At 44.8% G+C, this 13793-nt stretch overlaps 1 protein-coding gene and 1 long non-coding RNA gene across 2 annotated transcripts in view; one reads left to right on the top strand and one right to left on the bottom strand.

Annotated features, from left to right (window-relative positions):
* The first annotated feature begins 312 nt into the window (after positions 1-312).
* Positions 313-1297, top strand: LOC307243254. Its single transcript, XR_013844616.1, has 2 exons — positions 313-404; positions 837-1297. It is a non-coding gene; the product is annotated as an uncharacterized lncRNA (long non-coding RNA).
* A 5573-nt stretch (positions 1298-6870) lies between these two features.
* Positions 6871-13793, bottom strand: part of mast4 (microtubule associated serine/threonine kinase family member 4) — a 75542-nt gene continuing 68619 nt past the window's right edge. Inside the window, exons 29-32 of the mRNA XM_080017952.1 lie at positions 13639-13775; positions 13059-13243; positions 11935-12681; positions 6871-11856 (exon numbers count right to left, since the gene is read on the bottom strand). Coding sequence (XP_079874078.1) covers positions 8885-11856; positions 11935-12681; positions 13059-13243; positions 13639-13775 — 4041 coding nt within the window. The 3' untranslated portion in view covers positions 6871-8884. The remainder of the gene's footprint in view (positions 11857-11934; positions 12682-13058; positions 13244-13638; positions 13776-13793) is intronic.

Raw genomic sequence — 13793 nt, 5'->3', positions numbered from 1 at the left:
CCAAACATATCTCAGTTACAAACGTAACATCTAACAATATTCTGCTGCTGATGCATTGGCATTATTCTTTAAACGTTCGAAAAGAAAACATTTCAGAGCAGTGTTTAATGTTTGAAAACATAAATCTTGTTCCCGCACCCCCCCCACACACACACACACACACACACACACACACACACACACACACACACACACACACACACACACACACACACACCGGTGGATTACAGCCGCAGTGGAATGTGGAGCTGTTTCCTTCCCCAGCCCTCAGGCTAAACCCCTCTCAGACAGGACTCTAATGCGCTGCGTTGGACCACACCCGCTCTGTGTTACTTTCCTAAGCTCCGACGCTAGTGAACACCATGATATTCCCCTCCTCTAATCCCTCCCGTATTACCGGACAGGTATTATTATCCCGGCCTCGCGTCCGTCACTTTCACCCACATTTGCTGCTGATATGTATTGTAGTGTTTTAACGACTACGTAACATCACGAAGGGTTTAAACGTCAGACGGACAGATAGGCAGGTAATAATGTCTATAACGGCTTTAACTCAATTCACTGCTTTTTAAATTGAAAAAAATCGGAACCACAGAGTGCTGCGAGCTTTGTTGACGTGGCTTTCCGTGAAAGACACGTGGACGGTTAAAACGCAACCGAATACAGACTAAATCCAAACTCTCCGTAAGCACCTTGAGGCCTTTTTGGCCGGACGGGAGCTCAGCTGTGACACGGGGACGGTTGAATACATGTCATCCAGAATCAGAAAAAGAAATAAATAAATAAAATGTGTATTTTTTTGGAAAACAATGTTTGACTTTCCTGTTTGTATGAAGGGTCAGTCCCAGCCTGGTCGGCCTGGACGGGAGCCCGAGCAGAAGTTGCAACATGAGACATTGGGAGCTGGAATGGGGGCTTTGGCCGTTTCCCAAGTCACAGAATGTACTTGAACTTCTTCCAGCATCAGAAGGGAATACGGGCCAGAGCATTTATCTGTCTCGTGTTACCAGCAACCAGAGGAAGGCGGACATCTTTCCACACCAAACCCTGCAGTGTGTTCCCAGTCTATTAGCAAAAATGGAAAACCAACATACATTCAATTTGAATTTGATTTAAGATTGATTCAACTGTAGGCAGTCAGACGGTGCTGAAAAAGGGAAAGGACCACCGCTTCAAATATGTAGCATCCATAAAGCATATATAAATAAATGCTGATTGGAAAGTGATGATCATATACCCCTGAAATGCAATGAATTTGTCTCTAATATCGTTATTATTAAATTAAACTTGATCATTAGCCGAGTGACTCCCGAGTCATTTAACAGATTTGTTTGCCACGAAACGAGTCATTCGCGAGTCCTGCATCCCTACTTGGCTTCAGGAGGGCAAGGGTCCCCGGCCAAAATTTACCTCATATTTATCTATATTCGTCATTTGTCTGATAAGCTTTGTGAAATCCCGAGGCCTTTTTCCGTGAACGGAACTAAGACGAGTGATCTTCAACACGGCGCAATCAGTGGACGCCACCTTCTCAACCCGTCAGCCTGTTCAATTTCTGTCCCGCGAATGTTGCCCCGGTCAAATGTAAAACTTTGTTATTATAAAGAAGGAAAAGCCTGGGAGCGACGACAGATCATCCCATGGCGCTGAGCTCACTGCTACTGAGTTCCCTACACTGTCCTTTGGAAATGTTTATTCGGGAGCTTCACAAAATGGTCGTTTCCACGGTTGAGCGGCTGCGCTCACAAGCCAGAATTGATCATGAGAAATGTTAAGTATCAGAGTGGTGTAAAGCTCACCACCGCTGGAGCCTGGTTCCACCGTTGGACTCTGGAGCCACCGAGGGGAGAAGGTTTGAGGAGGAGGAGTACTGCTCTGGGGCGGTTTTACACCGTTTGGCCTTTGGCCCCTTAATTCCAATGGAGGGCCTGTGCCTCCATCCATCTTTGTCGCAGCAGCTTCTTGAGTGAGCTCCATACAGAGAAAGTGCTATGGAACAACTTGACCAGAGCCCACGACCTCAACCTCCATCTCAGATGAAGGAATCTGGCAGCGAGACACGGCAGGCCCGGTCCTGCTGCCCGACATCACTAATGCTGCCGTGGATGAATGGAAGCAAGCCCCCGCCACCATGTTCCAACATCCAGTGGAAAGAACTTCCCAAAAGAACGGAGGCTATTCAATGTGGGAACGGGGAGAGGAAATCCATGTAATTACATTTTTGGAATTAAATGTTGGACGAGCAGGTGTTTATATACTTTTGGCAATATGCTCATGTTAACATATCAAAATGTATTTATTTATTTGTTTATTTATCTATCTATTTATTTATTTTTAACCTGTGCTGTTAGCATGCTGGGCATACAACACAGAGTATTTGTCTGCCACTGCATTCAGGACAGAGTTAGTCTGCAAGTGGAGTTCAAGTTCTCAACCTGCAATGCAACTCTTTATTCATTCTTTAATCATCAAGAACTGCTGCAATAACTCTGTCCTGTGGACGACCTGTAGAATGACAAGAGCACAGTTTCTGGTTATAGAGAGCCACCACCAACCCCCGTCTTTGGAGAACTATTTATCATGTTTGGGTCTATAAACAACTGATCACTACTCCAAGAGGAGGAGAATCACCACGGGTGAGACAATTAAACAGAAACAAACAACATTTACACAAAAACATGAACATTTCACATGTGTTGAAAAAACAGCGAATTAGGTCCAGGAAAACTGGAACTACAACTGGTCACGTGGCCTCTTCCTGTCATAATTATGGCAGCAAATGAGGGAGGAAAGGAGAGGAAATGCAACCAGGAGGGTGCTGGGGTGCACTCCAAGCAGGTGTGGGGGTGTGTGTGTGTGTGTGTGTGTGTGTGTGTGTAAGATGTTCGCCGGTGAGTGTACATGACTTGTCCCCATCGGTACTGGTATAGAAGGTCAGTATTATGTCGTGGCGCCTCCAAGCAGCGGAAAGGGCCCCGAAGCCCCCCTGAACTCCGCAGCGTTCTAGACACCCTACAGCTGGAGGAAAGCCCTGAGCACCCTGCCCTGCGGCCCCAGAGAAGCCAGGGGGACAAGCCGTGGAGCAACCCCCACGCCCATCCCCGAGGAGCATGACCCAGTCCCAGGGAGCACGAGGAGGCCCCGCACCCCAGGGGCGCACACATACAACCCACCCCCGGGTGCAGGCACAGGACGCAGCCGCCGACACAGAACCCAGGCCACGAGCGCCAGGAACAAACTGCAGGCCCGGATCCTGGCCCCACGGTGACAGACCGACACCCCGCCCAAGCCGCCCGCCCCACGGGCGAGCCGGCAGGACTCCTATGACCACCTACGCCCCGAGCAAGGGGGAGGCCTGTCCCACCGCAGCGAGTCCTTCAGGCAAGTGGAACCCGAATCACTCGCACCCCTCTTGTCCCGCAGACCCTGGTCCGATGGAGTGTTGTTCGGAGTAGGATTGGTGTGCCAGTGTATGTGTTCTAAGCCAATGTGAGTGGGATTTAAATTTCGGGACGGGTGAGAAGCACGCTTGGGCAGGAGCGGGACAGGCAAGATGGCAGCTGCCTGCGGCATCTCCACCCACCATAGCTATCGTGTGGTGTATGTACTGAGTATGAGTTGTGGCACTGGGAGAGATAGGCGAGTCGCGACCGGATCGATCCAGGGGCGCAGCAGACCGGGGAGCAACCACGCGGACGCCCTCCCCCCGGACCCAACTGTGCCCCAATGCGCCCACCTCCCGAACCTGGTGGCAGCCAACATACAGAGATCAGCCACGGGCGCAGAGCGCTCCGCCATGCGCCTCTGCCATGACGGGCAGCTCTGCGCGCCCATCAGGCCCCTGGTCAGCCCCCTGCTGCCGACAGCCCGACCCCCCAGCGACGAGCGCCCCGCGCACAGAGAGCGTCAGAGGGCAGGAACCCCGGAAGCCCGGTGTGATGACAGGAGACCGGCCCCCACGAAGGAGGCCACATGGTGAGCCCCGTGCCTAGCACAGACAGCCATTTATTTATTTTATATTTAATGGATATTTAACAAGGCAGTCTTAAATTGTGATTTGTTCAATTTTGGCATAAATCATGGATGATGGATCCAAAAAAAAAATCGTAATTTTATTCGTATTTATTTTTCTTTCATTTTAAGTTAATTTATTAGGACATTTCAAATTGAATCTACTCATTCATGTGTATTTTAAGCAGTTTTCGAAGTAAAAAACAAACAAAAAAACACAACTTCTTATTTAAGTGTGGTATTACATGCAATATTATTTTTCAATATATTCAACTTAATATTATTATTATTATCATATCATATCCATGATTCATTATTTAAGGTACTTCTGATTAAAAAATATCTCTATTTATAGATTGAATACATAAGTGTTCAGATTAAAATGGAAGTCCTGTAGAAAATCTTGATGGAGGAATTGCATAACAGCTGACCTTTAGTCGACATAAGTAGATTCATAGACATCGAGGTAGTGCCCCCTACTGGTTGACACGAAGTAAGTCAAGGCCAGTTATCAAATGAAAGGTGATTATTATTATATAACCGTTGTATAACCGTTGTATACATTTTTCATTCAGTTTTAAATTCACACTTAAAGAATGAGCGAAAATGAAAGAAAATAAATCTGACTTTAAAATAGACTGGAGTATGATCGAGAATGATGCTTTCAAACATTGAATTTGCAAATTCTTCAAATTACTTATTCAAAACCCCATCGACATAATTAGAAATTATTGATATTGAATATTATTTATGAATGAATTCTGTCTGTGAAGATGTACCCTCAGTTATATTTCCAAAGCTTTCCCCACTGGATTATTGAGTGGAATTTACTTTTTAGTTCAAGTTATTTGATGATATTCAAAATAACATTTAAAATGATTTCTAAAAAGCAAACATTGACAAAAATCTATATATTGCAGCTTTTGAAATATATTTGGAGTGAATGGCATCACATTGCATCTCCCAGGCATGATGATAGATACTAAGATCTGAGCATATAATTATGTTATAAGAACAGGAATATATAACTTTATTCTGTATTTACTTCATACACTGCTTCCCAGAAATATCTTATCAGAGGAAACAAGCTGACGTCACATTGCTGGAGCAAGCCACCATATTTGGGGGATCAGTCGCATTAACTGGCATTTTTTTGACTTAAAAGATGGCTTGGAAGGCTTGTTAGGTCAAAAACGGACAGAAAATCTTGCCACCGTCTTGTGTGGAACATCGACCCTTCTTTTTCTCCCGTCCTCTCTCCATTTTTGTACATTTCAGCTATTTCACCATTCAACTGAATGGAAGTGAGCCTCCAACAATGGCAACCAGAGTCCACAGCAACTGTAAAACTTCACATTCCCTATAATCACTTTATTACTTGTGAAATAACATTTTTGTCCCACCCTAAAAGCCCCCATTTTCTATCTGCTACTCCAAAGGCATTGCTGCTTCTCCCCGTGAGGGATTTTATTTTAAGGGGAATTCCAGGTGATTCACTTGTTCCGTGCTGGTCCTGCGTCATGGCAGTTCAGTGTCTGATGCAAAGCGCTGCCAGAAGCAGCGCTGGAACCATCTGCAGGAATCCAAACCCTAAATAAGGTGCTGCATGCAATCCATGGAAATGTCACTTATGTAATGTATTCCAAATGTATTGGAACTGGACTTAAAACCAAGTAATAAAGTCATTATTTACTTAACATGTATAGACTTATTAGCATTAACGTTGGATGACATTTACGATGAGGAACTCTCGAGCAAATTGTGGAATTGTCACACCGCAAACACTTGTTCATGGAACACGGTGAAAGCTCAGCTGAGCAAACTACTGTTCTGGAAAAACCGAGCTCTCTCATTTTCTGACATTTTGTTATTCAAAACTCACTAGGGGGAGGATGGGACTGTCGGATGTACTTTCGGATTTGGTGTGAATAAGGTGGCGCAATAACTTTTACGGCTTCTATTTATTTTAACAAGTAAAGTTTAAGTGGCAACCAATAATACAATTTGAGATTTATTACTGTGGTTAACGTCTCAGCTTCACACTTTCTCCCGTTCGAAATATTATACTCTATAATTTATACTAATAATAATTAAAACCTTTATTTTTATGGCGCCTTTCATAATCAAATAATTTAAAAAGCAAAAAAGCAAAAATGCATTCAATCAAAACAGGTAAACATACTTGCATGCAAAGGTACTTTTAGTTTTGCGTCATCAATTTAGACCTTGAAGGATCATGATCATTCCTCAGTGAATGATTTTAATCATCAATACTCCTCACTGTAGTTTAGTATGAAATCAGCATTAATAAATCTATGTGTATATAAGTGACATGTGAAAAAAATCCAAACAAACACATTTACTTGATCATTGCGATTTATTTTTCAGTATTTACGCAACATTAGAAGTATAAATATTTGTTTTTCTTTTACTATACAACATCTATGACATCCATAGAGCTTTTTCCTTGGGCAAAATATACAAAAACTCAAACACTTTTATTTATTGCACAGATCCTAAAAGACAAACCATATTAAGCGAGTTCATCGAATACTAGTTTCCCCACAAAGTAAAAGAAGAAGAAGAAAAAAAAAAAAGAAAAGACAAGCGGGGGAAACGTGACGGAAACAAAGACATTCACTGCACAGACAGAAGTGTTGAGTAAAAGAGCACGACAGGGCGAGGTAAGCGACAGAGACGACTACAGACGGACGACATGGATTTGGCAAATCAACAATATACAAAATATACATCCATTATGCTTTTGTAAACAAACATTGAATGTGCTTCGAGGACTTAAATGCCCCCAAAAAATAAAAAATAAATGGATGCCCCTCCCTCCCCCCCCCCCAAAAAAAATACACTCAGTGATCCATTTTTTAAAATGTACAATTCAAGTGAGTCCACTCATCCACTTGTCGTCCACAACATTAAGGTGCATTTGTTCATTCACGAGACATGAAGGTATAACATTTAAAATATCTAACCCATGGAGACGTCAGATCGCGGTAACGTTTCATCTCTACAATGGTGTTTTCTCTCTTTTTTTTTTATTTTATTTTATTTTTTTAACAGTTTGTATTATGGGATACATTAGGTACGAGGTGTTTCAGTCCTCCTCGAAATTAGAGGTTTTTTTTGTGTTTTTGTTGTTTTTAAATATAGCCAGCACAACAGAGCAAATACTGCATAACAGAGAAATCTAGGCTACTTCCTGGTTGACATTTAGGGGTTTTGCAATTAAAAAAAAAAAAAAAAAAAAGTCATCTACAGTATAGAAACATTATTTGCATTATTAGATGAAAATGTGAATTTTGGCTCTAAAGTACCGAGCGTTCTAGCATCATCATGAACAGAACAATATGGACATCAACAATGAGATATATATATAGATATATATATATATATATATGCGCCTCGGTGCAGCTTTAAGCCAAATGTTGCTCAGTGTAAGTCATTTTATTAAAAAAAAAAAAAAAAAAAAAAAAAAAAAAAAAACACTAAACACGACTGACAACTTTAAGACTGAAGCTTTTGCAAACCAGACTTGGCGGCGTCTAAGCCACCACTGTTTTCTAGAAATCACTGTACTGCAGGAACAACCAGCGCTGGTTCGTTGTATTTATTATTTTATCCCACTGGCTTCCAACAATCATGGCATTTCCATAGATCCACAGTGAGCCACAACACCAGTGGGTGACGCAGAGCGCCCCCTCACAGTTTTACTTCACGATGCTACATTATCAAACGCCCGGTTTCCCCACTTTTCAAGCTCAGTTTGACCCATTTTATAAGCCAGAATGCCTTTTTGAAATGAGCCACACATAACATCACTTCAGCTCAATTGGGACTGCGGAGACATCAAGGCGAACATTGTGCTGCGATATATAAACGAGCCTACAAATGTGATGGCAAAATATCTACATATAATATAAACAACTCTCATGTAAGCCCATGTATCCCGATTACAGTATTATCGTATTTACAGCATATTGCATAAAAATCAAATATTTCTAATTGTACATCATGTGGATGAGTGGAATGTGAACAACCCATGACCTGCTAAGAACAGCAGGTCTAATTCCCCGTTACTCTAAGGCCCCGCTCTCTCTTTTGAAACGTTTCAGGTGAAAAGCACAGGTTTACGCGGCATCCCTTGTGTGTACCACTACCCAAAACGAAAACCAGTCCAACTCTTAGAACAATAAATTGACCCTGAACAAATAAAACAAACATTATATTTCCCCTTTTTTAGGTTGAGTGCTAGAAAATTACGAGTCGGAAAGCAAAATTTGGCGTTAAACGACATTGTTTAAGTGGTCTGCATCAGTAGTCCTATCACCATCAACACACGGTGATCCAAGGAAATAAGAGTGCAATTCAAAAACGGTTCATGGCACTGGCTTTTAACAGCACAGCACAGCGAGGCTCCACCCATCGTCCCTGACACACCGATTGCGCAATGCATTCGGCAAAAAAAAGAAACCAACTAGAAAATCAGTCGCTAGACAAAAAATAAATAAAAATTCTGAATCAGGACTTCAAAAACCACATTATCAGCAATTCCAATGTCTACATTCAGTCCCATAGGTTTCAGGGTTTTCTTATTAAATGCACATTTTCAGAGCAATGCTATGTTCACACACACACACACACACACACACACACACACACACACACACACACACACACACACACACACACACACACACACACACACACACACAACACACACAAACAGCTTCTCCGGTCATCAAATTTAAAAATCATTAAAGGCATGATGATGTGATCGCAAAACTTTTTTTGTAATGTTTTCCGAAACCGAAAATCTCTAAAGCTAAATATTGAGATGCTAATACAACCGGACTCTGCTTTACCTCTTGTTGGGAGACTCCTTCAGCTGCTTGTGCCTCCCGGCGTCTTTGTCGGAACCTCTATCGCCTCTCCACGCCTCCTTTCTTGTGCTGATCTGTGGCGGGGGCCCAGCGTCCGGGGCCACGTCTTTTCGCTTCCTCTCCACTGGGTCCCTGCGATGGGAGGGTGGCTGTTGTTTGTCAGAGCCGCCCTGGCCTGTCCTGGACGCTGAGATGTCGGCCCCGTGTTGGTCCTTGTGAGGATCCGACCCGAGCCCCCGGGGTCCCGGTCCCTCCTTGGATGCTTTGATCAAAGGCTCTCGAGCTGTACTGCCGGGAACCTTGCCGCACGGAGGATGTGCCTCTCGTTTCATCATGGCCGCGAGTGGGGGAGTAGCGAGTGAGGAGGAGGAGGAGGAGGCCACCTCTGTCTGGGACAAATTTTGTAGACCAGAAGTAGAAGGCGTAGCGTCTTTGGGTTTGGCGGCCAGATGGTCTTTAGGAACTGCGCCCCGAGGCTTGAGCGAGGCGTCCTTGTGCTTGGCGTCCAGGCTCTGCTTCACCGTCGGGGGCGGAGCTACATCAGGCTTTACAGTTTTTGGAGTGAGATGTTTTTGTTTGGAGTCTGTGTTTTCTTTCGTTACAGGGGTTGACGATACTGAAACGCTTCTGGGTTGGTGTTCCCGCGGTTTGGCCTCAGCACTCGGCCTCGCGGCGACAGTGATCCCCGGGGTCGGTTGTCCCGCCGCTTTTTGTTTCAAATCCGAGCCAGATCCAGTGGATGGAAACAAGGTCTCTTTCTGTTTGGAGACTGTAACTTGAATGTGTGAAGTGCCCTTTGTGGCTGGGGGACAAAGAGATCTTCCTTCAGAGGTCTTTGTCTCCCTCTCCACCTTTCGGACAGTGTGCGTCAGCGGCTGTGTGTCAGGTCTCAATTTGGGTTTAGGACTTAAAACCTTTTCATTTGCAGCTGCTGAAGTTGTCTGTCTCTGTTTCACTGGGATACTGGCATGAGTAGTGTCCTTCACACCAACTTCTTTCTGTTCCTTTAAAACGGGACTTTCTTCCTCTGGTGCTTTGGGACTTCCTTTCTCAACTAGATTGTTTGTGGAACACAGCTTCTCAGGTTCTATTGTTTCCAACCCTGTTTTCGGGCTTTTTTTAGTCTTTGGTGATGTCGCAGGTTCTGCCTTGTTCTGTTTTAATATGCTACTACCCTCTACTGTACATGCAGCGACAGGCTCATTTAGATTTAATCTCATTGTGGCTTCTGCAATTCCAGTAAGAGAGGTTGCTGTGTCAACTGCACCTTTAGAATCAACCTTAATATCCATGTTTGCCTCCACTCGTCCAGATCTGTCACATCTAAGCGTGGTAATGGTCTTTATTTGCGTCACCGAAGAGTTACTTTTGCCACTTGCACAACTCGTAACACCGGTCACTTCCAGAGGTTCTCCAGCAGACCCTAATTCCCCTCTGTTAAGTGATATTGAATTACAGGACTGTTCCTCTGACTTTGAGTCCCAGGTTTTGCCAACCTCTGCTAAACCAGTGGATGGGGTTGGAAGTGAAACTTGTGGTTTTCCATCAGAAGGGTCATAGAGTAATAATTGCTGCTTTGAAATGTGCTGGGGATCTTCCATAATGTATTGTACAGTCACAGGCTTTTCTTGTACATTCCCTTGAGAGACCGAGGTCGTGTCTGAACTCTGTAGAGTTAGAGGTTTTTCATTGCTCAAAAGTTGAGTTTTCTCCAACCCAGAGTCAACCTTGTTATTCAGTGGCACACGTATGGGTTTAGTAACAGTTGCAGCTGTGCTCGCCACTTGTTTAGAGGCAGGGGCAGCGTTTATGCCCGTCTCTAGCCAGGAAAAAGTTAAAGAGTTGGCCAACTTGGAAACATCACAGTTTTCTGTTGAAATAGATATTGTTACTTTCTGCTGTTCCATTTCATCCTCTTGATCTTCATTGCTGACTTCTCTGATAGAGGGTGTTTTTCCACAGGAAGTGAAATGGGGACCATGACGAGAGCTCCGATGTTCATGAGCCAGTGATGAATTTGACTTCATACTTGTCCTGGACTCCAGTTTAGCACTAAAGTTTGAAGCCTCCACCTTGGAGGCAGGCCCCTTAAGAGATTCATTACGTCTATCTTGAGGTTTCTCTACAATACTACTGCATTCGAAATCTGGGGTCAAACAGCTGGGCTGCTCTTTAGAGGAAACTGTGCTCTTGAGAGAGGAAACAGGTCCAGGACTCATGGCACAAGCCAGGGGGCTTTTTGGCTTTTCTGCAAGTTTTAGCTGAGGGCTTGTTATCTGTCGTTCAATGGGGCTTTGGAGCCACAGAGGAGGCCCTAAAGAAGCATTGTCAGATGAGTTTTCTGCCATTTTAGATAGACAAGAGTCAGTTTTAGAAACTCTAGGCCCAGAAAGCAAGCCAATATCCAGGGTACCTTCGAGCGGTTTGAGGGAGGAAACAAGGCGCCCTTCCAGTTTATATTCAGAGGAGGTCTTCCGCAGAGAGCCTTCTGATGAAGAGATTAGCTGGAGCTTCTCCACAGCGCTTTCCCCTCTACCAGATAGGAGCTTGGGGACTAGACATTCAGGGCTGGAGTGGACACTCCCCAGCACACCCTTCATATGTTCATGAGCCATTGCAGAGTCTAGCTGGAGACTCTTGGACCTGGTTGAGCCAAAATGGAGACTGTCATGGATGCTAGGAGACAGTCGACATATACAATCTTCACGTTCTTCAAATGACAACCTCTTCCTGGTAAACTCTATGTTGGGTGCTTTGAAGTCCAGTCTCTCTGGCTTCATACCCTCTTTACCCTGTCGAGACAGCTGCCAGTCTGGGTGAATAGAGCAGAGGGGTGATCGCAGGACCACTTCACTATCAAAACAGCTGGACCCTGATGGTTCAGGGACATTCTCACAGACACGTGGTGTGTTAAGTTTCTTATACAGAACATCTTTAAGGGTGGTGCTTGCTGCTTTGCACTCAGGTTGGCCACTATCTGGGCTACTATAGGATTTACTTATACCTCTGATAATAAAACCTTTGTCACCATCTTCTACACAATTGGAGGAAGAATCACACTCCAAGAGGGAATCTTGCTTTTGCAGAGATTCCCTCCTTTCAGACCAATCCTGCCTCTTCACCACTACCTTGGTCTTGAGCTTTTCTTTGTCCAACTCTTCCACAGACTCTTGACGCCCAACCTTACGGCTAACCGGCCTTTTCAGACAGCCTTGCTCAGCAGGCCGGACTCGGGTGATCGCCACAGGCTCACAGTGCGTCTCCTCAACATTCGTTGAGTAATCTCTGTCACTGGGCCCACTTTCCTCCCCTTGTGTCTCTTCCTGTGTCACCTCAAGACTGAGTTTCCTGGTACACATGTGCTTCTTTTCTCCCGTGTAGGAGGGTGATAGCTTCTCCTCAGACTGGACCCGTTTTAGCAGAGGTGAGCGGGGTGGCTCAGCACTTTTGGGGCGCACAATGTGGCGAACAATTGTGGGCGGGGAGTGTATCTTAGTGGGGAAGGCTTGGGTTGTCTTGGAAATCGTAACAGGGTGTCCACTCAGAAGGGGAGAGGGCGAGCGCTGAGGAGACGTTGGTTGGGGAGTAGGCGAAGGCGTTCGGGCAAGAGGAGAGAGGGGAATGCTACCAGCTGATTTGCGACGTCCCTGGCGGAGCCGTTGTCCTGTCAGTTTTGGGCCGAGGCCATGGAGGGTGCTGGGGCGGATGTGGCCTGAGCCTGCTGGGGAGTTTGGGGCGCTGGAGCTGGGAGAGCTACTCTGAGAGGAGTTGCCACCTGAAATTCAACCCAAAACAAGGGGACAGAGGATGAGAACAATCCTAGGCAACAGATGAAAGGCTGCTTTATAGTTCTGCGTCGAACAGCTGGCTTAGGTACACTGTGGGTCTCTACGTCACCAGCGTAGACTGCAGAGGCCGCCACCGAGGCAGCTTACATGTACCTCTCCAGAAATTAATTTGTGCTAAAACAGACTCGACACTGCCATCTAGCCTTTCGGTGGACTACATGAATATTCACTGACGCAGAACCATAAATACAAGCACCAGTGTAGACATCCACGGCGTACCAACGGCGGCTATTTTCGACGCAGAACTATATAGCAGCCTTGAGTAGAAAAAGCTGAAAGACCGTTTTAGAATGAGAATCTCCACCTGATTGATTGAAATCTGGTGTGGGGCGAAGGGCGGCGGTAGGGGAGCGAGGGGACAAGCTGTGGGTAGGGGAGCCAGGGAGACTCTCACCAGATGACAGAGAGTGGTTGAGTGAGGAGAAGCTGCGGCTGGTGTGGAGCAGAGGTGAGGGCTGCATGGCAAAACGCCTGAACAGGGAGCGTCTCCTAAAGAGAAAGAGAAGCCCATTCAGTTTAGGAAATATTTACATTCGTCAGGGTACGTCAGGTGATATTTTCAATTCCTCTATTATTTTAAAGCATATGACTCGCAAGTAGCCAAACAGAAATACATAAAAGACACCAAACTGGGACTTGTATTTAGAAATACAGTGCATATTTTCGGTTATTTTTCTTCACGTTGTAGTCAAGGAAATTGGGACCTAGGCTCAACCATAAAGTAAGATAAAAAAATAAAAAAAGTTATATTATGAGAATAAAACACAAAGATGACATGTCCCCAAGACCTACACAATAATCTGACATTTTTCTATTATAACATTTCTGCATACGCAACAAATCTACAACATGCACGCTGCACTTGGTGTAGATGAAACCTTTACCTTTCTGGGGTCTTCTCTTTCTTAGGCTTCTTGGTACATCTGACCATCTTGCTCCTGTAACTATTCCGTCTCGCGGGACCAGTTTTAATTGAGGTATTCTCAAAAGGGGTTGTGGAGATTGCTACTTTATTACCACTCTGAAAATAAAAAAATTC

This window comes from Zeus faber (genome assembly GCF_960531495.2).
Source record: "Zeus faber genome assembly, chromosome: 17".
Classification (NCBI taxonomy): domain Eukaryota; kingdom Metazoa; phylum Chordata; class Actinopteri; order Zeiformes; family Zeidae; genus Zeus; species Zeus faber.
Note: the sequence above shows the minus strand (reverse complement) of the source record. Positions and strands in the feature narration are given on the sequence as shown.